The sequence below is a fragment of the Tenrec ecaudatus genome, chromosome 18, assembly GCF_050624435.1.
Source record: "Tenrec ecaudatus isolate mTenEca1 chromosome 18, mTenEca1.hap1, whole genome shotgun sequence".
In the NCBI taxonomy this organism is placed as follows: domain Eukaryota; kingdom Metazoa; phylum Chordata; class Mammalia; order Afrosoricida; family Tenrecidae; genus Tenrec; species Tenrec ecaudatus.
The window spans coordinates 58,701,764-58,725,730 of record NC_134547.1 but is presented as its reverse complement, the minus strand read 5'-3'; the positions used below and the strand labels follow the sequence as shown (position 1 = coordinate 58,725,730).

The following is a 23,967-nucleotide window of genomic DNA, read 5'->3' as shown; positions in this document are numbered from 1 at the left end:
CAGTCTCGAGACTGGCAGCTGCTCACCTCCCATGAACTGCGATGGCGGCAATGCCAGTCTTCTCGATCCGCTTCACAAGGCTCAGGGTGTCTTCCAGCTGAGGAAGAGGCCACCCAGGGTGGTCAGTGAGTTCCAGAAGGAGCAGTGGCCAGCTTCAAAAGCGGGCTCGACTCCAGCCCCGCTCCTTTAGCTCCCCAGGAATCATGCACACCCCCAACTCCAACATGATCAAGAATGTGACTTCAACAGCCCTTACCGAGGGCAGAATTCGGATCTTGCAGGTCACTGGTCTGCTTGTCCCTTGAACCAGAGTGCTGAGGATCTGTGGGGAGAACAGCAGGGAAACGGTCTCTTCTGGACCACCAAGTCCCACGGCCAAGACTCACGAGCTCTGTGTATGCCAGTGAGCTGTGTGGCTCAGCGGCAAGGAGAAAGTGTGCATGTGCGTGTGTGTGTAGCACATATACATGTAAGACGTCCTCGAGAAGCCCCCCCCCACACACACACACATGCAAGCACCAACACCCACCACCACCGGGCTGGCCCCGGGTGGCACTCGGGCATCTGCTGAGGGGACGGACGAGAGCCTGTGTGTGGATCTGTGGGCACCTGCATGGAACATTCAGAGCTTCAGAATTGGCATCCTAATTTCTGGCCCCATTTCTTGGTGGGAGGGGGGCAGGGGAGGGAGGATTCTTAGGAATGTGTTTTCCAAAGGCTGTGCCCAGGCGCCTGCCTCTGCTGATTCTGAGGCCTAGCCCTGGTTAGGAACACCTGGGGGTAGAGAAGCTCCCAGAGTGCCAGCCGGGAGTCAGTCAGGGTGCAGGAAGGCCTTCCAGGTTCTGGGCCCTGCCTTCATGAGCCTCTCCGTAGGAATCAGAGAAGCCTAAGACACTATCTTCAAAATAATAGGAAGTGCTTGTTTTGCAAAGTAATTACTAGGGAACTTCAGAGAGCTAGAAATTATACGGGAAAGTGTCAGGGAGCAGCAAGATCAGATCAGGAGAGGCGGAGATTGGGGTGAGGGGGACAGCATGTCTCCCCAGTGGCTTTTAAAGATCTTCCCGCATCAGAATTCTTTCAGGCCAGGCAAGCCAGAGGGAAGGTGATTCCTGAAGCCATCTCCCGAAACCGGGTCTTTCATGAGCAGAACACTGGGGAAACCCAGACAGCTGGTGCCTGCCTTGTATGGTTCTGGGCAGGTGGGGGCAGCAGAGAGCTGAGTCACAGGACCAGCGAGGTGGTGGTTTACTCAGACATGTGTGCAGGCTAAGCTTGGCAGGATCACTCAAGCCACTTCAAAAGACAGGCATTTGGGCAAGTCATGGGCAAGACAGGGCCTGCTGGCCTAGGCACAACGGATGGGGCTGGCATGGAGAAATGGGCCCTCAGGTTACTTGGGCAGGTCTTAAAGGGACATCTATCCTTTAAAGTGTCCATTGAGACTCAGCAAAAATCCTCACTGTTCCTAGCTGCCAGGCTGAGAGCCCATCTCTGGAAGGTTTCTTTGCAAACGTGGACGTAGCATCCTTTGATCTTCAGGGTTGGAAGCATCTTCGTGACTGAACAATCAAGAAAGGCGTGTGTCAGGGTCCTACCCTTTCAACATACTTGCTCAGTCTGTATGCTCAGCAAATAATCCAAGATGCTGGATTACTGGAAGAACGCAGCATCAGGACTGGAGGAAGACTCGCTAACAGCCTGTAACATGCAGATGACAGCAATCTGCCGGCTGACAGCAAAGAGGACTTGAAGCACTTATTGACGAAGATCCAGGCTACAGCCCTCACACATGAAGGAAACAAAACCCCTCACAAGTGGGTCAATAAGCAACACCGCGATAAATGCAGAGAGTGCGAGCTTGTAAAGTCTCTCGTTTTACTTGGATGCACAATCAATGCCCATGAGGGCAGCAACCAATAAATAAACGACGATGTCACTTTGAGGACTAAGGTGCCACAGTATCTTCAATCACGTCACATGCGTGTGGAAGCTGGACAATGAATAAGGAAGACTGAAGAAGAATCGATGCCTTTGAATTCCGTGTCTGGTGGAAGAATCCTGAAAACACAATGGACTTGTAGGAACAACACCTCTGTGTTGAAAGACCTATAGCCAGACATTCCTTGGACAGCTATCAGGAGGGACTAGTCATGGAAGGGCATCGGGCTGGATAACGTCGGGGGCAGCGGAAAAGAGACAGGCTCACTGGAACGACCCGGCACAGGCTGCCACCATAGACTCACACATAACTGGTTGGGAGGGTGGCGCGGGGTTTCCTTTGCCGTGCACACGCTCACTGGGAGTTGGGACCAAGGCCATGGCACCTAACAACAACAAGCAACACCCACTCCTCGGACCTAACTCTCGGGTTCGCAGAACTTCCTCTTGGGGTATTGAATCCGAGTAGCTCCGCGTACTTGCTTCAGTATCTCTCATCGTGTGCGTGCATATTCAGGGCAGGAAGGAAATGAGGAGACCCACAGCCCCGGCCTCTTGAAGAGTGTCACAAGGAGAGAAGGGACAAGTCCAGCCCAAGGATGCCTCTCTCTGGTTCTTTACTTGTCTTAGCCTTGGTCAAGTCGCAATAATAAAGGAATGGCTGCCCGATCTATTCCAACTATGCTACCAATGAGTAGTCTACATCACAGGTGCTTCATGTGAACTCGCATGTCAAGATAGACATCTATGTGTCATTCTATATAAGGGCGCTTCAAACTGTCCCTGGAAAAATTCCATGATCTTTTACTTCCACTTTTCCACGAGCTTTTTGAAGCCCCCTACTACACAGAAATACAGACAGATGGACGTTGAGCCCGGTGGGGGGTTCATGCTTCTGACTGGCCCGGTGGCTCTGAGGGCGACCAGAGTGGTCTGCCTCTGGGAAGGTTAAAGCCTAGAAAACTCTGCTGAGCAACTCTACTCTTGGCACACAGGATCGCCACGAGCTGGGCATCAGCTGCGTGTTACCACATAGGAACATTGTCTGTGACGGCACCTGGGGAGGATGAGGAAGGACCTAACCTACTGGTGTTGGTGGATGCAGAAGAGAACTGGAGGACTGTTATAGGGCTGGGCTGAAGCCCCAGCCGGCGCAAATGATGGCAATTCCTTCAGCAGTGCCGTACCCCTCAGTTGCCCTCGCCGTTGGAGGTGCTGTAAGACTGAAAGTCCTTGAAGCTGGATAAAGACCAAAAGGGAAGGAAAAAGAGCCAAGAGGACACAAGGGCCAGCCGTGAATGGGGAGAGGAAAGCAGAGGGTGCATATGACATAGCAGCAAATGCCAGCCCTCGTGCCCTGGCAGTTTACAACACTGGGTATCGAACGCTGGCCCCGGATCCTCATTAGCCTGCCCTGCGGAATCACAGGGGAAGTTTGCACAGAGGGAGGCTAATTTCAGCTTGCCTCGTCTGACCCTGCTCTCAGCGGGCTGGTGACAGATGACAGTTTGCAGGGTTCCTGCTCTCAGCTCCCGGGAGATGCCAGTCCTCACCCCCCCACCCCCACCCTGCTGTAATCTATAAGCAGCCTGGCCACAGAGAAGAGTCCTAAGGTCCCCCTTGCTCTCAGCTGAGTCCCTAGCCCTGGACTTAAAAGGGACCCCAAGGATGCGAGAGGCTGGTTCCAGAGTTGCCCAACCTGACTGCACATCAAACCACTGGGAAGCTTTCCCAAAGCTCCACGTTCCTGGGGAAAGGCTGGTACGGTAAGAGAGTACGAGGCAGAGCTAGAAGGGCATTCCAAGTGCCTCAAGTTCACAGCCATGTTGAAGGCAGGGTTTCGAGCCAGTGTGAACCAGTTCCATCACGGCTAAAGAAGCAAAACCAGAGGAGACCTGAATTATTTTAAATTGGGTGATCTAGATCTCGAAACTGAACAGAAAAGTTACAGGTCAAAGCCCCAAAATGGAAGACCCAGAAGAGGCGCAGTGAGCACTTCTTTTCAGGAGCCTGATGCAAGAGCCCGGATCATTGCCGGAACTGTAGAGAGCAACACATGTACACAGCAGCGCAATCCGCTGCCAGTTTTAAGCCTGGCACCACGATGTTCCACTCAGTTGGTGAGAAATGTGGCTGCTGTGCAACATGCATGCTGCCCCTCTGCCCATGAGGAAGTGTAACTTCCAGCACAGTGTCCACCCATCAGTGTTCCCCTTCTGGTTCACCCACATTTGGAAATGCACCTGTGCTAAAGTCACTTCATCAGCTGTGACGGAATCAAGCTGAACTGGTTCAAAGCCCTGGTTTAAGAATCCCCCCGGCTTTCGCCCAGAGGAGCTCTGGTGGCACAGTAGGTTGAGCATTGGGATGCTCACCCCAAGGCCGGTGGTTCACACCCACCAGCTGCTGCACTGGAAAAAGAGGTGGTCTGAAATCCTGGGCAGCCGTTCTTACACTGTGTGGCCTACAGGGTCTCTGTGAGCACAACAGACCGCAGGGCAGTGGGTAGAGGCTGGCTCTCAGGACTCACCTTCTCGATCTTGTCTGGGTCGGACAGCAGCGCAGCTCCCATTCCTCCCTAGGGAAGAGCACACAGAGGTTTTCCTGCAGCCCGAGGAGGACAGCCCTGCCCCCAGAGTGGCCACCCGGAGGCCCCTCGGCAACCCCCTCCAGAGGAGCCACCACTGGCCAGCAATCAGCACTGCTCCACACAGTGGGAGAGCAGAAGCATCGTACCCATGAAGTCAGGAATCGGCACTTGACGAATTGGAAAAGGCAACCCTCGACCCTCTGGGCAGAACCCAGGTCTATCTAAAGTGGGCTCTGCAAAGATTATCTTTGGGGTCTGCACACTCGCCTTGATCTCGGGATCTCAGTAAACTAATTCCCACCATCTTCCAAGCCCTTCAAGAAGGACGCACTCCCCCTTTGAACTGCAGTCAAATGTTCCTTCTTCTGCCAGCACTTGCCTTGGGGCCACCACCAGGAGCAAAGCCCCTCAGTACCCAACCTGCACACCTGGGCCAGGGCCTCCCCTGCTGCCAGCAGCCACCACCCAGCCCTCAACACCCAGACCAAGGCCGGGCTCTAACGGAAGCCCAGCTCAGAGAAGCCACCAACCCTTGAGTCTCCCTATCAGCAGTGGCTGTCTCTTGGTGGTGTGACTGTTGTGACTGTTGGGTATTTGCCTGTTCTTTCTGTTTGGTTCCTCATTTTCCCAGTTTGGGACATAAGTATGCATCACTGGAATAATCAGCGAGGAAGTCTTTAGAAAGCTCATTCTGAATCTCATTTGAAGCTACTGCTCAGGAACGGTATGCACAGTGGACCCTCAGAGTAAGGTGGAGAGAGTAAACAAATCCAGAAAAGGCTGTGCCATCAGTATTCCGACTGGTGGCTGAACTGAAGGCTCACTTAGAGGTTTAAGGGAGGCTTCTGGGCTTAAACTTAAGGTCGGTTATCACAGATAAAGGATGACTGATTAGAATCAGAGACCGCTCTTCGCCATCTTCCCCGGTCCTCTGCTGCTGCAGCCTTGAAGGTCGAGCTGTGCAGTTTCAGTGGGTACAAGATTTACCCCGGACACGGGTGGTTCTACGCCAGGACCGATGGAAAGGTTTTCCGGTTCCTTAATGCAAAAATGCAAATCGGCATTCCTTTCCAAGAGAAACCCTCGGCAGATAAACTGGACCGTTCTCTACAGAAGGAAGCACAAGAAGGGGCGATGGGAAGACATTCAAAAGAAAAGAACCTGCCGGGCAGCCACATTCCAGAGGGCCGTGCCTGGTGCTTCTCTTGCTGCTAAATGGCCAAGAGGAATCAGAGACCTGAAGGTAGGAAGGCCCAATGACAACGAGAGCAGCTATCAGGCCGGCCAAGGAAGCAAAAAGGCAAAGCAAGCTTCCAAACAGACAGCAATGCCACTACCCAGGCTCCCGCAAAGGCAGCGCCTGAGCAAACGATTGGGAAGCCTGGGAAAGCATCTGCTCCCCGGATTGGTGGAAAACGCTAAGTTGGCAGATGAGACTTTCAAATAAAGATGCAACTGTAAAAATTATTTTTAAAAGAATCAAAGAAACCATCAAGCTACCACAGATTTGGTCAGAGTGAGGGTACATCTGAAAGGCGAATGGGAAGAGGCGAGGGATCTCCAGTTCTGACAATCTGGCTGGAGGTACAAGCCTTGGCGGAACTCTTCCCTCCCAATATCCAGAATCCTCCTGTGAATCACTGGATCAAAGATCCAGTCGCACCGACCATTCCTTAAGTTGTTTTCTTCCGCTCTCTTCCCCGTCCTTCCCCACCTTCCTTCGTTTTCTTTTGCTTATTTGCTTTTGGGAATGCAGAATTATTGACAAAGATCGGAATTTAAGAGGGTCAAAGATAAAGAGTAAAAACGCTCCCTCCTGAAGAGGAGTGGCCACATGTGGACACACTTAGCCCGGTGGACGAGTGGACCATGCAAACAGTCTCCCCACCGAGGCCAGAAGTAGACGGTGCCGGCGACCACGGCCAACTGCGCTGAGGGAGCACGTGAGAAGGCCGTGAAGAGAGAGTGGGAGAAAACGTGGCAGGGACTCATCATAAAAGAGATCAGGCTTCCTGGTCAGAGACTGGTGGGCCCCCAACATCACAGTCCTGGCCCTCTGGGGTTCTAGAACTGCACAACTTCCTCTTAGAACAATCAGCCACTGAAGAGCAAAAGGGCAGAACCTCCCTAAGGCCCAAGTTCAGAGGGTTCAGAAAGAAGGAGGGATGGAAACAGGAACCACCAAGGGGAGGAAGCAAAGTCAGCGAGGGTCACTGAGGGGACTGTAATTGATGAGGTCAATCAGGTTGCTGAGTGAAAAACTATAATCTGCTCTGTAAACCTTCACCTAATTTACAAAGTGTTTCACCTAATACAAAGTGTTTCAAAATAAATAAAGTTAAAAAAACTACTCTCCCTTCTGAAGAAAGGGCAGTGTCAATCTCTAATTTTTCTTGGGTTTTACAATTTTTGAACCTTGAGAATATACCAGGTGTTAGGCTAATATGTACTATGTCCTATTGATTGGCATCTAGTCTGTGACAGCAGTTAATTGTTGTTAATAAAATTGATGCAGTGGGAATTTATTAACTGGATAAAATTAAACAACAATACGAAACACCCCCTCCCAGGGGGATGGACAACAGAAAAGTGGACAAAGGGAGACATCGGTCAGTCTAAGACATGAAAAAATATTAATTTATAAATTATCAAGGGTTCATGAGGGAGGGAGGGAGAGTGGGGAAAGGAGGGAGGGGAAGATGAGAAGCTGATACCAAGGGCTCAAGTAGAAAGAAAATGGCTTGAAAATGATGATGGCAACAAATGTACAAATGTGCTTTACACAATGGATGGATGGATGGATGGATGGATGGATGGATGGATGGATGGATGGATGGAAGGATGGATGGATGGATTGTAATAAGAGTTGTACGAGCCCCCAATAAAATGATTAACAAAAACAAAACAAACTGTCTCTCTTCCACCTCTGTTCCCCTGGCCCACGGAGTTTCACTTCGCAAAGAAAGTCAGGGTTACTAGATGTTTTTGTACCATTCCACATATATAAATTTTACAAATACAAAAGTAAATATAAACTCCTCCTTGATAGAAATGGTATTTCTCAAGATACAATTCTGTTCCATGCTGCATCAGGAACAACACTCCACGTACTTGAACTCCACTCCTTACCTGATTTCCAAAACCAAACCAAACTCACTGCCATCAAGCCGATGCTGGCTCATAGCGACCCTGTAGAACAGGGTAGAACCGCCTCTGAGTTTCCGAGCCACTACCTCTTTATGGGGAGTAGAAAGTCTCATCATTCTGAAGCAGCTGTCTGCAAGGCCCTCTGGTTCTCAAGCCTCTGAAGGGCTTCTTCCCTCAGGCCACCAGGCAGTATGAAACCACCTAGTTCACAAGCCTCTGGCACAGAGCCATGATTCCCAGACCAAGTACCTCTGGAGAGCAGAACGGACAGACAGCTGCTCTGCTTACACCGAGGGCCCTGACTACTCACCTGTAGCAGGGTTCATAGGGGCAGCCCTAGCAGGAGTCCCCCTGTGTCTTACACTCTGCCGGCCCCAAATTGGCTGGAGACCAACAGCTCTGCTGGGCAACCAATCTTTACTCCCTCTATCCCTACCATTCACTGCAACCTCACACACCCTTACCCAGCACTAGCCATGCAAATCCTGTCAAATTCTACTCCGATTTTCTCTCCTACATTTGTGACCTCCCATTGAGCCTCCGTCCTCTGGAACCTGCCAGACCCAAGACTTCCAGGTTAAGGTTTCTAAAGCATGAGCCTGATCACATGCCTCCTCAGCTCAAAAAGGCCAAAGACCACAAAATTCTAAGTCTAGGACCTGCTCCCAACCAGTTTTCAATCCAGCTCTCCTACTTCTCAATCCTCCAGTCAGATCTCGCTCCTCCCAGTTCCCTGCGTCCATCTGCATGTCGGCCTCCACATCCCTGCTGTGTCCCTCCTTGAGCTGCAGGCTCCCAAGTCCCATCAAGGGCACGTTCTCCTGTGATTCCACAAGTTTGAAGGCTGCCTTTCTTCTCTTTCTTGGGCTGCTGTTACCACTATCCGATCTCTTCTGATAGGACAATGGAGCCACTCATATTGCATCATCTGCGTGTTCCTTGATGTATATCCCAATTTTATTCATGAAAAGATAAGGTGACTCTTTTTTTAATGTCATTTGCGTTATCATCTGTGCATGGGTGCATGCACACTCACTCTGTGTGTGCACAGTTTTTCCTGAGCTACTTGAGGGTAAGTTACATTCATCAGTAGGAGAATGATGTGGCAGCCTAGTGCTCCTCTGTCCCTATGGGGTCATCACGAGTGGGAATCGACTCAGTGGCTGTGGGGTTGGGATTCTTTAGAACATCTATTCTAGCCCTGACCCCTCAAGTGTATTTCCTAAGAATAGAGATGCTCACTCACACGGACACAGAAGAGCTGTCAACGTCATAAATGCACACTCACAGAATAATTTGATCTAATCTATCATAGTCCGTGTTCCAATTTTGCCGACAACGTCCTTTTGCGCCTTTAGCCCAGCCAGGCTCCATCCGGGCCAGAGTCAGGTACTGCCACTGAGTTTGTCATGTCCTGCTAGCCTGTGTGCAAACTTTACAAGGAGGAAAGAGCCATCTGGGTACCTTGGTGGAGTACTCCTTTGGACAGCCCATATTGACGTCAATGCCAGCTACATCATTTTCCCTGGAAAAACACAGAGGAACGGTAGTGAATATTCAACTCAAGGGGAGAATACAGAGGCAAAGGTATGGAGATGTGCTCGTGGGCCCCTTGCTGTGTCCCTGGCCCAATGAGACACACCAATCCTCCATGGCAAGAGCAAAACAAACAAACAAACCCCAAAGCCCATCCCTACACAATGGCTGCTGTGAGCAGAACTCAGGAGAAGAAGCCCGACAGCCAGCGCTGCGTGGGGTGGAGTGTAAAGGGCTGCTCAGGAGGACTTCCGCCGGGTCAGTCCAGCAGAGGTGCATTCGACTCCACCCCAGAACTCTTGACTGGGGTTGTACGAGTGTATCTGTCCATGAGAGCACTGCTCCGGGCTGAAATTCCAGGGTTCCCCATTTGCTGAGCGGCACAGTTGGCTTGCTTCAAACAGTTCTCTGATGTATAAAACACTCTCACCTGATTCCGTGCTAGGTACATGGCGAACACTCTGTGAGCAGCAGCAAGGACATGCACTGAGCACAGTGGGAACCTTCTCCATGACGCCAGGGCAACGGGAGTGAGCTCAGGAGGTCCCACTAGTTCGTGGTCTCCCCTTATCAATAAGGAAGCTCCGTTCTCAGTGAGCTACAGTCACAGTTAACAAGTTGCAAAGTCAGAATGCAGCCCCGTCTACCTCCAAAGCCCATCTCCTTAACCACTGGACAACCGGCCTTCCTTCACTGAGAAAACACTAACTCTTAGGGATAACCTCATGAGAGTGAAACGGAACAGCCCTGAGTCACTGGAAAGGGAGTCTAAGAGATAAACACTTTAAAAAATGTGCCTTGCAGAGGTTCTGAGAAACCTAGGCACAGTGGGCACACAAGTCCCAGACCAGCCCTTAAATGCCACAAACCGAGAGTGAAGTCAGACACTCAGGACCCAGAGTCGGAGGTCATGAGCTGAAGGGTACCAAGAGTGGGCCCCCTCCAAGGTCACCAGTGACATTGGCCTCACAGCCCGGGGGAGAGGCAGGAGTAGTCTCAGAGAGGACAAACTTACACCAGCCTGGCCACAGCAAGGGCTCGCTCTGCGTCTGAAGTCCCCTGGGAACACAAGAGGCTGCATCAAACACCACCCCGACACAGGTCCCCATGCACAAATGCACTCCTAAACACACACACACACACACACACACACACCACCCCCCAGCAGGAGTGTTCTACTGGTGTTCTCGTCCAGAGTCAGCACATAGGACTAACCCTGAGGGCCTAGAAAATGTATTAATCCTGTAATTACCAACTGGTCCCGCCCCCTACCCCCCACATCAGTTCATCATATAATTGTTCAAAAAGCCCAGAGAATTTCATCATGAACGTTCATAGTCCCACCATTGACTTTACACAATTACCATTCTGCTCTGTTTCACAAAGCACCAAGCAATGTCTAAAGCAGACGGTCGGGCAAAAGAGATACGAGGATGGCAGGGCGGCCACCCCACCCTTAGCACACACCCTAACTACTCTTGGAGAAAAAAAACTAATTCGTTTCTAAAGAAAATGTACACAGGTGGCAGGAAACCAAGCATCAGGATCTGAATAATAACCAGTGCCAGGGATTAAAAAATAAATATGAATGAATGGATGACTTCCAATCGTGGGCTCCCTTACCAACTGGAAGACCACCTGGTTCCGCTCTCTTGCACAGGTGCGGAAGACAACTCGGTCGTCCGGGGCGACAAAGTCCACAGTGCTAAGCACCTCTGCAAAAAAGCACAAATACGGGGGCCACCCAATTAAGACACCAGCTCAACCTAGCCGAGCTCCCAGAAGCAGACACAGCCACGGTGTCACCTTGAAGGGGGGAAGGGACCCTAGAGGTGGGCGAGTTCTTGGAGAAAGTGGGCCTGTGGGCGGCTTCTCGGCGGTGCTCACAGGCTGTGGGGCTGCTCGTATACAGCTCAGCCTTCAACTCCACATTGGGTGGGGTGGACTGTGTCCTCAGAGCACATGCATCACATGTTGTCTGTCTCCCCGATTCTGCCCGCATCACCCGAGATGTCACTCCAGAGGTCAGCCCCGGTCCCACTTCTTCATGGCACTCCATGAGTGGAGATTCCGATGGCTCCCCTGGACTGTCCATCGGAAGCTCGGTGAGCGCTACTGCTGCTATTTATGTTCAGCGAGGAAGGGAAGCTACAGCCATGAAAGCGACCCAAGGTGACAGAAGGGGGAAAGTCCAAATTCTCAACAGGTGTTGAGAGCCAAAGTAGACCTTACATGAACATGAGTGCTTCCATAAGGGAAGCTGGTGCTATCCCTGCAGCTGAACAGACTTAAAAAAAAACACCACCTGACTCACAGCGACCTCTAGGACAGGGTACAACTGCCCTTGTAGGTTTCTGAGAGGGTGATTCTTTACGGGAATGGAAAGCCTAGTCTTACTCTGGTGGTTTCAAGATGCTGACTGCGGTTAGCAGCCTAATGTGTAACCATGGCACCGCCAGGACTCCTCCACAGAAGAGGAGAAACAGGGCAGGGTAAAGGTGACAAAGTGGCGGCGGTGGGGAAGGGAAATAGAAGTGAGCCCCTGCCAGCAGGGAAGAACCACAAAACAATGATGTGCCCACAGCAGAGCTGGATGATTGACCACATCATATTGGAGGCCCCTGACGGCACTGGTGAAACACATCCTGGCTCAGCCGCTTCAAGCACTGATGGGGAGAAAGACCCAGGAGAAAGGGGAATGGCAGAGCATGTGTCAAGTGGACGGTGGTGATGGTATAGCATGGTAAATGTAATTAATGTTGTTAAATTGTACATGTAAAAATGAGGGAAACGACAATGTTCTAGTATACGTAGTTTGATAGAATAACATTTGAAAATACAGACAGCATGATCCCTTTGGGGGATAAAATATGTGCTGTTAGACACTGTGGGAAACAAAGATTTCTCCCAAGTTGCTTCCCCAAATATATCCCAAACCTAGCTGCTAGCTACATGTGGCAAATGACTGTACACTTGGAGGTCAACAGAAGCAGGTGAGGGGTTATTCTCCCTAAGGGTTATCAGCCATCTAGAACAAGCAGTCACCACTGTTTATCCCACAAGTAGGACCCACTCCATTCTGATAAGGAGAGTCACTGACTGTTTCTTTGTAGGAGACCCCAGAGATCAAGCTCACCCAAGGGTGACCAAGATTAGGCTGCCATCATGAATCTAAGGTCCGCCCATCTTGTCACATGTATACCTAGTCCTCCCGTTCCTATGTGCACACCCCTAGCTCATCCCCCTCCTGTCACGCTCATACCTATCGTACATCCCCTTCCTGTGATGTGTGTGCCTATTGTACTGCCCCTTCCTGTGACGTGTGGTTACCTGCAATCACGGCCCCCTAAGTAATGATAAGCCTTGGTTAGCAATAAAGTTGCTCTCTCCTGCTCTTGCTCCTGGCTCTCCCCACGAAGACCACCAAGCGGGGCTGAGGTGTGCATGCTACCATGAACTGTGTCTGACTCCATGACTTCAATCTCTCTTCTATCTCTCAGGCTCTCTCTGACTTCACTATGATCTTCACTTAGTATCGCCGTACAACTGCGCCTACCGGACCAGTGGTGATTTGTGGGGGCCCTCCTTCCCCCAACAAGACACACATGCGTCTATATGTAAACTGAAAGCTTCTCTTTGTGATTACCCCTTGAGTTGTGGGAACATGAGGGCATTCCTCTCGGCTATATAGCTGTGGTGGTACTGTTGGGTAGGTCAGCTGTTCAAAACCATCAGCTCTCCCAGAGGAGAGAAATGAAGCTATCTGCTCCGCTCAAGGTTTACAGCCTCAGGAACCATATTTTGCAGGGGTGGGGAATGTCCAACCAGCGGGCCGTATAAGGCCCACAAAAATCAGTAGCTCACATCATGCACCTCATCAAAGAGAAGACGCTCCAGGCATCACATTAAGAGTGAGCTTATTAAGGGTTCATGGGGGGCAGGGAGGGAGGGGAAAAATGAAGAGCTGATACCAAAGGCTCAAGTAGAAAGCAAATGTTTTGAGAATGATGAGGGCAACAAATGTACAAATGTGCTGGACACAATGGATGGATGGATGAATTGTGATGAGTTGTATGAGCCCCCAATAAAATGATTTTTTTTAAGTGAGTTTACTCAACTTTTGGCCAGGATGGCCCATGAATGATGTCATAAATACCCAAATGGCTCTGGCAGAAAAACCGCTCCCCACCCTTCTTCTATAGCATCTCTGTGAGTCAGGATCAACGCAATGACAGCCGGTTAGGATAAATCGATCTGCAGGACTTAAAAAGAAGATGTAAATCTACCAGAAAGACAGACTTGTGGAAAATTGCAACTTTGGAAATTTGGACACTGACCTGGTAGTTGTTCATGTTAAGAATTATTATCTGGACAGATAAACCCCTCAGGTGCAATAATGAGAGTAGCAATACCAGGAAAGTTGGGGGAGAAAGGGGTAACCGATCACAAGGATCTACATATAACTCCCTCCCAGGGGGGTGGACAATAGAAAAAGTGGGTAATGGTAGCCATCAGTCAGTGTAAAACATGAAAAAATATCATTTATAAATTATCAAGGGTTCTTGTGGGGGAAGGAGGAGGAGAATGAGGAGCTGATACCAAGGGCTCAAGTAGAAAGAAAATGTTTTGAAAATGATGATGGCGACAAATGTGCTTGACACAATGGACGGATGGATGGATGGATGGACTGTGTTAAGCGTACAAGCCATAGTCCACATTTTAGGACTGCAATGAGTATCTACCTCAGACACATTTTTCTGAAATGCAGTTAAAAACTCTATCAGAGAAATAAAAATAAACACGTGTTTAAGAACATAAACAAAAAAGACTTGTACAAACCCCAATAAAATTACTTTTAGAAAGAAGAAGAATGATCAATTTTAGGGCAATGTGAGGATGTTACCTTGGGGTAGTTTTTCCTGTTTTTTTTTTTTTTTAAAGAGTCCTTATCTTTTAGCAAAAATCACTCCCTGTAGTCAAATCTAATTCCACGGACAGCAATGCTCCAGGACGGAGGAGAACAGCCCTGGAGGGTCTCCAAGGTGGGGGCTTTACCGGAGCAAGACCCATACCTTTCTCCCACCACAGGCTGGGGTGTTCAGACACTCTTTCCTTTAGGTGCCCTGTGCCTCCAGGGCTCCTTCTTAGCCACTGGGACTGGGTAACTGCAGGTGAATGGATAGGAGAACTGGGAGCCAATTCATAATAATCAGTGTGGAGTAGGCGGGAGCTTAGTTGAAACAAGATTGGTCATGGGTTGACCCTGTAGAAAGTGGCTGATAAGTAGAGTAGGGGGATAAATAACCATTCTCTTTACTTGTATCTGTGTTGGTAACTGTCCATTAAAACAGAAAGGCAAAATGGACTATAACCTCCAGTTAACCTGTATCAAGATTTCACAAGTCTACATACATTTCAAAAACCTCAAACAATATGACAACCCAATCACAGCAGAATCAACCTCATCCAAAAAGTACAAGCATAACCACAATTCATCAGAACACTTCCATTTGCACAGGGCTTCAGGTGTGCAAAGCACTTACATGGACCCTGTCTTCTTTGATCCTCACCCCAACCCTATGGTTTAAGTACAGCAGGGACTATGGTGCTTCTCATTTTGCAGGTGAAAGAAACGAGGCAGAGAGGTCACATGACTTGCCCAAAGTCACATGGTCAGTCAGCAGCAGAGCCAGGACCAATTCCAGAGCCATCCAGAGTCCAAGGCCCCAAGGGGCTCTCTGCCGTGTTACGTGGTGGCAAGTCTACGGAAGGGAGGCTTTCTTTGCCTGGCTCACATCTGGCTTTCTGTCACACTCTAGAAAGCAGTGACTGCTCTCAAGTACACAGTGCAACGAGGAAAGAAGTGTTCTAGCAGGACATTGTCACTCTTGGATCTGGGTCTGGCCGGCGGTGGCACACCCAATCCCAGGGCCACAGCTGCACTCACCATTGACAACTCTCTTGCATTTAAGCATCTTGAGGTCGATCAGCTCCTGGGGAGGAATCAGAGGACACTAGTCAGAGCTGGGCACAGAGGAGACCTGCACTGCACACTCAATGTGGGGTGGGACTGTCACCTTACTCCCTCATCTGGGTTAATACACACTCCAGATACTTGGGGGCCACTCACTCCAAATCGCATCTGATGACCTCGGGGCCCAAGCAAAGAAACAAAGAAATAACCATCACCAAACAGTTTGTACATGTGGTTGACATCCAAACCCCAAGAGCTAGCATGGAGTCCTAAGGGACAGGAAGGGCACACTGCAGACCACCTGTTGCCAGTGGTCTGAGTTGCAAGGGCAGGTCAGAAGGCAGGTGGCTACTTAGAAGTGTGCATGCTGCCAACCAAGACACAGCCATGGGCCTCTGTTCACCTGCAGCAACAGTGGAAAGGGGGTCAAGGGTAGAAAGAAGATACAGAATGTGCATCGAATTGCCTCTGTGAACAGCTGCCTCCTCTGCAATGAGACCGGGATGACTGGATGGTGCCTGGCTACAGTGACTGAACATTTTGATCAACGATTCCATAGGACAATCCTGATCACAAAAGGAAAAATGTAGCATAGAATTTTTAATTCTTCCAGCCTCTAAACTTTCTGGCGCCAAGGAGGTTCCATGAATCACTGACACTACTACCCTGAGATCATCCCACTGAAGTCCTCTTAACACTAAACAGTAGGCTGACATAACTAGTAAAAGGGGTCTGCCTGTGCTCTTTCAAGAACTATTGACAACAGCACTGGGCTGACTAGTTTAGAGGGCAGAGAATTTATGTCCACGGGGAGGAACAATGGAAAGGGAGAGCGAGTGTTATACCATTCTGGGAAGATGTAACCAACATCACTGAAGTGGAGCCGTTGGAACTGGTGAGTTTGATTGTATACGATTGCAACACCAACTAAATTAGCATAATATAAGGAGAGGGTAAAAAAGATACATAGATCAAAGGCTGCTCACTTACGGAAGTACCTAAAATTCAAAATACTGACATCCTGAAATGCTAATGAGGATGGGGACCGATAGAAGCTCTCAGTCATTGCTACAGGAAATACAAATGTACAATTAGTTTGGAAGACAGTCTGGAGTTTCTTACAGAACAAGCGAATTAAGAGATGAAACTGCACAAGGGGCTTCACAGTGCCACCACTCTGGACTGGCTGGAATTTATTCTGGACGACCGCAAGACGCCTTCAGGGCAAGTGCCAGCCCTGTGAGGGCCGGCATCTTCCAGTGCTTCCAGAAGGGCTCCCAAGACATACTTCTCTGCACAGACACAGCCTCTCGCGGCCTGGATAGCACCCATGTGGAGCTGGTTGTCAATTATGATTTCCCCTTCACCCTCCAAGGCTACATCCACAGGGCAGGGAGGGTGGGCCGTGTGGGGAGCGGGGTGCCCGGCACTGTCATCAGCTTTGTAACGCATCCTTGGGATGTGAGTCTGGCCCAGAAAATTGAGCTGGCCGCTCGCGGAGGAGAAGCCTTCCGGGCCTAGCATCTGGAGTAGGGAGCAGGGGCAGTTCTACTCTGTCCTAGGAGGTCACTAAGAGTCAGAATCTACTTGACAGTGAGCTTGTTTTTGGTTTTTGAATACTAATTACACAACACCAATTTCCACAGGGGCAGAATTCAGTGAACTTTGGAAAGGAAGAATCAGAGCCCAAACTACATACAGGACAGGGCTCTTTCAGCTAATATTTTCATGTGTAGCTACTAAGGTGTGGGGCTTTGGGGGCTGTGGTTGTTTGGCTTCCATGAAGAAGTCACTGAAATTCCTAGAGGAGGCAAATGAACAGGTACATTTACTTGTGGTTGCCAGGGGGCAATGGGAGGTTTTCCTGAGAGGGACTGAGTCTTCTCCTTAGAGAGCAGAAAGTCATCTAGAAAGAGAGAGGGCTGATGGTGACGACATGGGAATGGAACTGACGTCACGGAAATGGACACTTAAAAATGGTGAGGATGGCAAATGTTTCGTTATATCAATTCTATCTTGAAACTTTGAAAAATGAACAGTAAGGGAGAAGGGATGTGACGAGCTGTGGGGAGTTTTCCTGCAAGAACATTTCCCAAGGCGAGCTTGGCCACTCTTGGCGGGATCTCCGTGGGCAGAAAATGACAGGCAGCTGCTGCAGTGGCGTGGCTCGCTGCTGCTTTGAGTCCCAGGCTCTGCCTTCTGCCCCGACTTTCACTAACAGAGGAAGGAGGAGGAGGAGGATTAAAGTGTTTTGTGAAACCCATTGCCATCTTGGCGATTCTGCAAGTGAGTTGGCTTTGTTTGGGTGTTTTTAGTAGACTTCATGCAGGTGGTGGAATGTGAGCGAGAGGTCTTGGGCGCTTTACCCAGTTCCCCACCATGTAACATAACGCCAGGGTCCAGTCCGAGCTCCAGCCAGGACCTCCACTTTGACTGTGAAGACACAGAACGGTCCCATTGCCACAAGATCCCCTCGGGTTGCCGTTACATAGGCAACTCTCACTACATAGCTCACGACCCTCCCAGCCCCCACCCTCAGGCCAGTTCCACTTCAGGAGATAGAAATATCAAAAAAACAACAACAACAACAACAAACCATGGAGTGGAATCTTTCAATTTCTCACATCCACTAAGAGAACTTCCAGGCTTGGGAGTTGGGAGAGAGGGCACCCAACTCATTCTAGTCCATTCCCAACTGAGAGCCACCATTCCCACTCATGACTCCCACGACTCTATCTTTTCTAACGGATGCTCTTTAAACCTGGCTCTGAAACGCTGATGTTCTCTAGTGCAGAGGCAAGCTTGTCCCTGCTCACTAGCTACCAGCTGCCACCACCAGAAACTCCCAGGGCTACCTCAGCCAACTTCAGCGGGCTGAGTTCATTCATTCAAGCACCGAGTATGTATGGACTTGAACAGAGGGCCAGTGCAATGGCCCGATACCACCACGCGCATTCACCCATGGAGTCCGGGATGCCTCTGCTCTCCTCGGGCTCCTAGCCCCTACCAGGTGTGGTGCAGTGAATGACTAAGTACAGTCTTCTCAGACAAGCACAGCATGGGAACGAGCACATGTTGACTGAGCGGGATTATGCAAGTAAGGTATACGGAACCCTAACAAGAGATTGGTCAGTGTTGTCATCCTGGTAGGCTTAAAGAGAGTCAATTCCAGAAGCAAGAGGGGAACCTGACTACCGTCAAGAGAGACAGCTGAGAGGAGCAGAATCTGTTGGATCCAGGGTCCCTGTGCTAAAGACCTCCAAGACCCAGGAGACCAAGAGCGCTGTCAACGATAGGAAAAGTTTGAGATAGAAGCAGCAGCAGCGAAACAGCAGAAACAAAACCAAGAGGTTGGCACGAGATAACAGAACAGGGTTTCTGGGTGCATAGTGAGAGCTGAGCACCTGAGGGCATCAGGGCAGGAAGCTTCTGGGCAGAGTCGGGAGGCTCCAGGCACTTACTGGAAGGGCTAAAGAGCTCGCTAACACTTGCCTGAGCAGAGCCATGGCCAGGCCAAGGGGCTGAAATGAGCCTGCACAGAGAAGAGGAACCTCGCCTCTTGCACTGAACAAGGGAGGCTGCTCACACGCTTCCTGAAGTTGCTCCCAAGCTGAAGCCGACTCCTCCTGATCCTGAGTTAAAACGTGTTACTCCCAGAGACAGTTAACTTTATTGTGCCGACCTGGCCGATAAACACATGGGGTTAATTGAAAGGCGGAGAAAAATAAATAGCTCGGTGGGCCTCCCCATTCTAATTCTCAGGTCTCTTGCTCTCTGATGGTCAGACCAGGGTGCAGCTGCCTTAGCCAGTTCCCTGCTTCGGCTGGCAAGGCTGACTTACTACAAGACATCCCTGAGGAGAAGTCACATGGACCTACCCCAATGCAGCCCTGGGTACTGAAGCAGCCGTGTGGAGACCCCTGCCAATGCTGAGATGTTTAAACATTCACTGATTTGGCTTTCCTCCTGCAGTCAGCATCATTGCATGTGTTTATTGAGATGGAGGAGGACTTTGTAGATCGGTGTCGGACATATAGGCTAATATTGGACTTTTGGCCTTGGGCAGTACTAGGATGGGATGGTTTCTTAATGTACACTTACCCTTTATATAAAAGTATCTCTTATGCATATGAGTTTCTGTGGATTTGTTTCTCTTATGTACCCAGACTAACACGCTCCCTCCCTAATGAACTGAGCTATATGTGACCACGGAAATGAATTTCCCATCCTAGTGGAGGAGAGCTGTGTGAGGGATGGCTGGTGTCAGAGCCAGGAAAAGGCTGGTGGGTAGAGGCTGGCCTTGACCTCACCAGGGTTGATGGTGGGCTGATGGTGAGTCCTCCTTCTCAAGGTAGAGGTCATTCTCTGACAACCCCGTGCCATCTTACAAGTTGGCTCACAGAACTCCTGCAAGGAGGGCTCCTCTTGCTTTCCATTGGCACGTCCTGCATCCCCCAGGCCCACCCCTGCCCAACTCCTGCCCACACCCACACACAAAGAAGGAGGCTGTCCTTGTGAAAACTCCCCAGGACACTTGGGAGCCCCTTACCTCACAGTAAACGATATCTGCTCCATAATCCAGGGCGAGCAGCCGCATTGGAAGCGTGCCTACCCGAACCATAGGGGCCAAGATGAGCTTGTTGTGGTAGCACAAGGAGAGGCTGTTCACAAGCATGCCTCCTCTGCGACAGCCTGAGGAAGGGGACACACGGGTCAGAAGCCCACCCTAGAGAGGCTCCCACTCGGCAGTTCCCATAGCTACGACTCAGTGACACAGGCTATTCTCCTTCTGGGTTGTACAACCATCCCCACTGGCCTTTTCCAAAGTGCTCTTCCCTCTTCAACACAAATTCACTGCCCACAGGGGTCCTATCTAATCCTGGTTTGAAGGTTTCAAAATTAGCACACTGCCCAGGTTCATCCATCCTCCACGGCTCCAGGAAAGCCGACTGTTTATAAGAATTTGAAGTTCTGTTCTGCAGTTCTCCTTTGTAATTTGGGCTCTTCTAAGTCGTCTGTGATTAAAGCGTTCAATCATGGTAGCCGAGCACCCTCCAATTCTTCTAGTCTCAGGACCAAGCAGGCAGTTGTTCATGCAGGCAACGAGCCACAATTTGGTCTCTCCCTACAGCTGACTCCCCTCCTTCCATTGTCCCCAGTAATTAGAGACAAACTGCTGAGCCGTGGCTAGTACTTATAAGCCTTTAAAACCCAAGGTAATGAACTTAAAAAAACAAAACAAATTAATTGCCATTGATGGAGTTGATGCTAATTCATAGTGACTCTATAGCATAGGGTAGAACTGCCCCTGTGAGTTTTCGAGACTGCAAGAAAGTCCCATCTTTCTGCCAAGGAACAACCAGTGGTTTTAAACTGCTGACCTTACAGTTAGCAGCCCAACGAGCAATCAATAGGCCACCAGGGCACCTATGCAATGATACAGGAGGTAGGAGGGGAGGGGAAAAAAAGCACTAAATGAGTTATTAGGTCAATGACCAGGGCTATCCCATGAAGCCATACCCCTAAATCTCCGAGCCAAGAAGCCAAATTGCATCAATGTTTAGTGATATGTAAGCAGGCTAGGTAGCTCCACTTTTTGCTACTGTTATCATTTTTGTCAATTCAAATTTTTAACTATGACACCAATTTCAATAACTGGCTGTGCAACCCTACCCTAAATCCGTGAGACTTTTCCATCACCGTTAACTCCCCTTTTCTCTTTTCTTTCTGTCCCTGATAATCACTAACAAACTTAATGTCACTATTCAACATAGCATCCCTTATGCCACCCACTCCCCGGATTTTCTGATTCCCTGCCTTTTTCTTAACTAACCCTGCTCAACTTCGCCCTTGGATAAGTGCACCCTTTTGATCTCAAATGGTTAGTTTTTCTGAGACATAGACACCTTGCTGCCACCGGTCTACCCCACTCGGAGTGACCCTCTTGGACAGAGGATAACCGCCCCCGTGGGTTTCTGAGGCTGCAAATCTTCACTGAAGAAAGCCTCTTCTTTCTCCTGTGGAGGGGCTGGTGGGTTTGAACTGGCAACATTGAGGTTAGTGGCCCATTTAACCCAATATGCCAAAAGGTCTCCTTTGATCCCTTTATCAGCCTATCTATTGATTAGCTGGAAACGGAGCCATGGGGGGAGGTCAGTCCCAGACCTAAAAAGTGACTAAGGGTCACATTGGCAAGGATCCCCCCAGGCTGTATCCAACCTCCAGCAAACATGGTCTATTTTATGACTTTCAGTTTTCTTCACTCGTTATCCTCGTTCCCACTTTAAACACATAGTGTATTCCACTTTATGAAAAACGGGTGATGTAATCATCTCATAGTAATGACCCTGGTCTCTGTGGTCAGGACAGGCCTGCATCTGAAGCCTAGCTCTGCCCGCTGGGCAGATGCATCCAGCCAACCCTCAGCTTCTCCTCTGCGACATGAGGCTCCAGCAGAACCTAGGTCGGGAGGGTGCTGTAAGGAATAAACCTGAGGGTGCAAGTAGAGACTTCGTACAACAGTGTGTCAACCACAGTAGGAGGAGAATAAGCATTAGCTGATAAAGACTGGTGGCCAGGCTTTTCCACCTTCTACATGCTCCCAGTCTCCTGCAATACCAACACATGTCTGCGAGCTCTTTCACTGCCAAGGCCCGGGGCAAGGTGTCCGAGGCAAAGCGACAGAAACTGCTAGACTCTCAACTTCGCAGAGCTTTCTGGGCTCCGCCACTGCCATCCTCTCTCAACAGACCCTTGGCAATAACCTCTTAACTAGTCTTTCGCCTTCTAGGCTCATTTCTTGCAGGCCACGCTCCTTCCAAAACTCAGAGGGAACCTTCTAATCCAAACCAGAACATGGCATTTACATCCTTAGAAGCCTTCCCCATTGCCCCTCGAAGTCCATATCCCCTAACACCCTTAATAGGGCCTGGCCTCACCTTCCCTATACGCCTCATCTGACATCACGTGCTGCCTGCCTTTTAAGCTCACCCTACCTCCACTCCTCTAAGTTTTAGTCAATCTGAAGGAGTCAGTTCCCCCAAATTAGCCTGATCTCGCTCAGTCTCAAGTCTAAATCACCTGCTCCTGCCTAGAAGCACCATCCCTACTCCTAGGCCTGGCTGACTCCTACTTGCTTTTGGGGACTCGGTACACACGTCACCTCCTCCAAGAAGCCTTCCTCGATCCACCTTTCCCAAACACCAGGGGAGGGCTCCTCCTTCCAAGCTCTTCCTCTCCTGGCACAGAACCTACTCATGTATCCGGCTGTCTGTCGGTCTCTTCCACTAGAGGGGAGGACCAGCACTGGGTCTTGCTCATCACCACAGAGTACAGTCTGGCATAAGCTAGGAGCTCAGCGCATGTTGAAAGGAAAGAGGAACAGAGCAGGAGCACATACACCAGTTGTTCTCAACCTTCCTAATCCACGACCATTTCACACAGTTCCTCATGTTGGGGTGAGCTCCCAACCATAAAGTTATTTTCGTTGCTACTTCATCATTGTCATTTTGCTATTGTTATGACTCAGGCGACCCCTGTGAAAGGGTCGTTCGACCCCCAAAGGGGTCTCGACCCACAGGTTGATAACTGCTGACATACGTGGACATCCATGTCCGTTGCAGCATGCTTCACAACAGCAAGAACATGGAAACCCCGGTGGTCACCGGTGAAAAAAGGGTGAAAGACATTTGGCTACAGACACACAGTGGTCCATACACACTGGGAAATGGTGTAGACGAATACACTGTGGAACACCTCATGGTATGGATGGATTTGGAGGGCAACAGGCTGAGTGCAGTGAGTCGATCATAAAAGGGCAGGTATTGAAGAAGACCACTGCTATAAACTAAAATTTAAAGATAAATGTAGTTAATTAATTTACATTAATTGAGTTAAATTTTAAAATGTGAAGTCAAGAAAAGGTTTTCCTGCCAAAAGAAGTAAACTTTGAAGTGACTGGGAAGTAAAAGGCTAGAGGGAGGACAGGCACTAACTTGGTTGAAGGGGAAGATCAGACCTCACAAGGAGACAGACCAAACCCAGGACACAGGGCAGAGCACGGGGGGGGGGGGGGGGGGGGGGGGGGGGGGGGGGCGCGTTTTGGTAAGCTGCTGATTGCGAACATGATGGCCTGACTGGTAAGCCCCTAAAATTCACAATCAAAAGATTTTTAAAATAAAAGACAGAAAAGGGGCAAATGGCCACGAGACCTACAGTCTGGGTCATACTTCAGCCACCGAGGAACTCAGTCACAGACACTGGGCAATGACATGACCCTACCTCGGGTTCACTTAGTGAGCTGATGAATTAACACTCGACTACCCTGCTTACCTAGTGGAGGGCTACAAGCCCCAGGTCTAACTTGCATGGGAGCCATCGTTTGAGTGAACGAGATGTAGGCCAGGCGGCGGCAGCGGCCAAAGTTGGGGCCCGATTCTGGAGAATGATTAGCAGGTCATCTGTGGGCAGTGGGGATCCATGGATGGCTTTTGAGTCAAGAGGTGGTACAGCAGGGCGATGCATTAGAAACATCACTCGGGCGGCAGGTGATGGACTGGGGAGTGAGAGGAAGGAAGGAGGCAGGGAGCCAAGATAGAAAGATGGGGAGAGGGCTGAGGTCAACAATGACGAGGGCTGAGCACAGGTTGACCACAGGAGACTTGCAAATGAGAAGGGCCAGGGCTGTACCGCAGTCCTGCTGCAAGTAGGAAAATGGAGCATCCATGAAGGACCACTCATGACCACCTTTCATTTCTGCAAAGTCCGACAATTCCTAAAG

General features: G+C 49.9%; 1 protein-coding gene across 4 annotated transcripts in view; it reads right to left on the bottom strand.

Moving 5' to 3' along the window:
* The window catches only part of DUS2 (dihydrouridine synthase 2), a 35,214-nt gene that overhangs the window by 9,811 nt on the left and 1,436 nt on the right, over nucleotides 1-23,967 (bottom strand). For 3 of the 4 annotated variants that reach the window (XM_075536357.1, XM_075536355.1, XM_075536356.1), the window contains exons 3-10: nucleotides 19,738-19,880; nucleotides 15,162-15,207; nucleotides 10,838-10,929; nucleotides 10,230-10,273; nucleotides 9,143-9,203; nucleotides 4,472-4,519; nucleotides 257-322; nucleotides 27-97 (exon numbers count right to left, since the gene is read on the bottom strand). In XM_075536357.1, the coding sequence (XP_075392472.1) occupies nucleotides 27-97; nucleotides 257-322; nucleotides 4,472-4,519; nucleotides 9,143-9,203; nucleotides 10,230-10,273; nucleotides 10,838-10,929; nucleotides 15,162-15,207; nucleotides 19,738-19,863 (554 nt within the window). In that variant the 5' untranslated portion in view covers nucleotides 19,864-19,880. The remainder of the gene's footprint in view (nucleotides 1-26; nucleotides 98-256; nucleotides 323-4,471; nucleotides 4,520-9,142; nucleotides 9,204-10,229; nucleotides 10,274-10,837; nucleotides 10,930-15,161; nucleotides 15,208-19,737; nucleotides 19,881-23,967) is intronic. The other variant, XM_075536358.1, reaches the window with a different exon arrangement.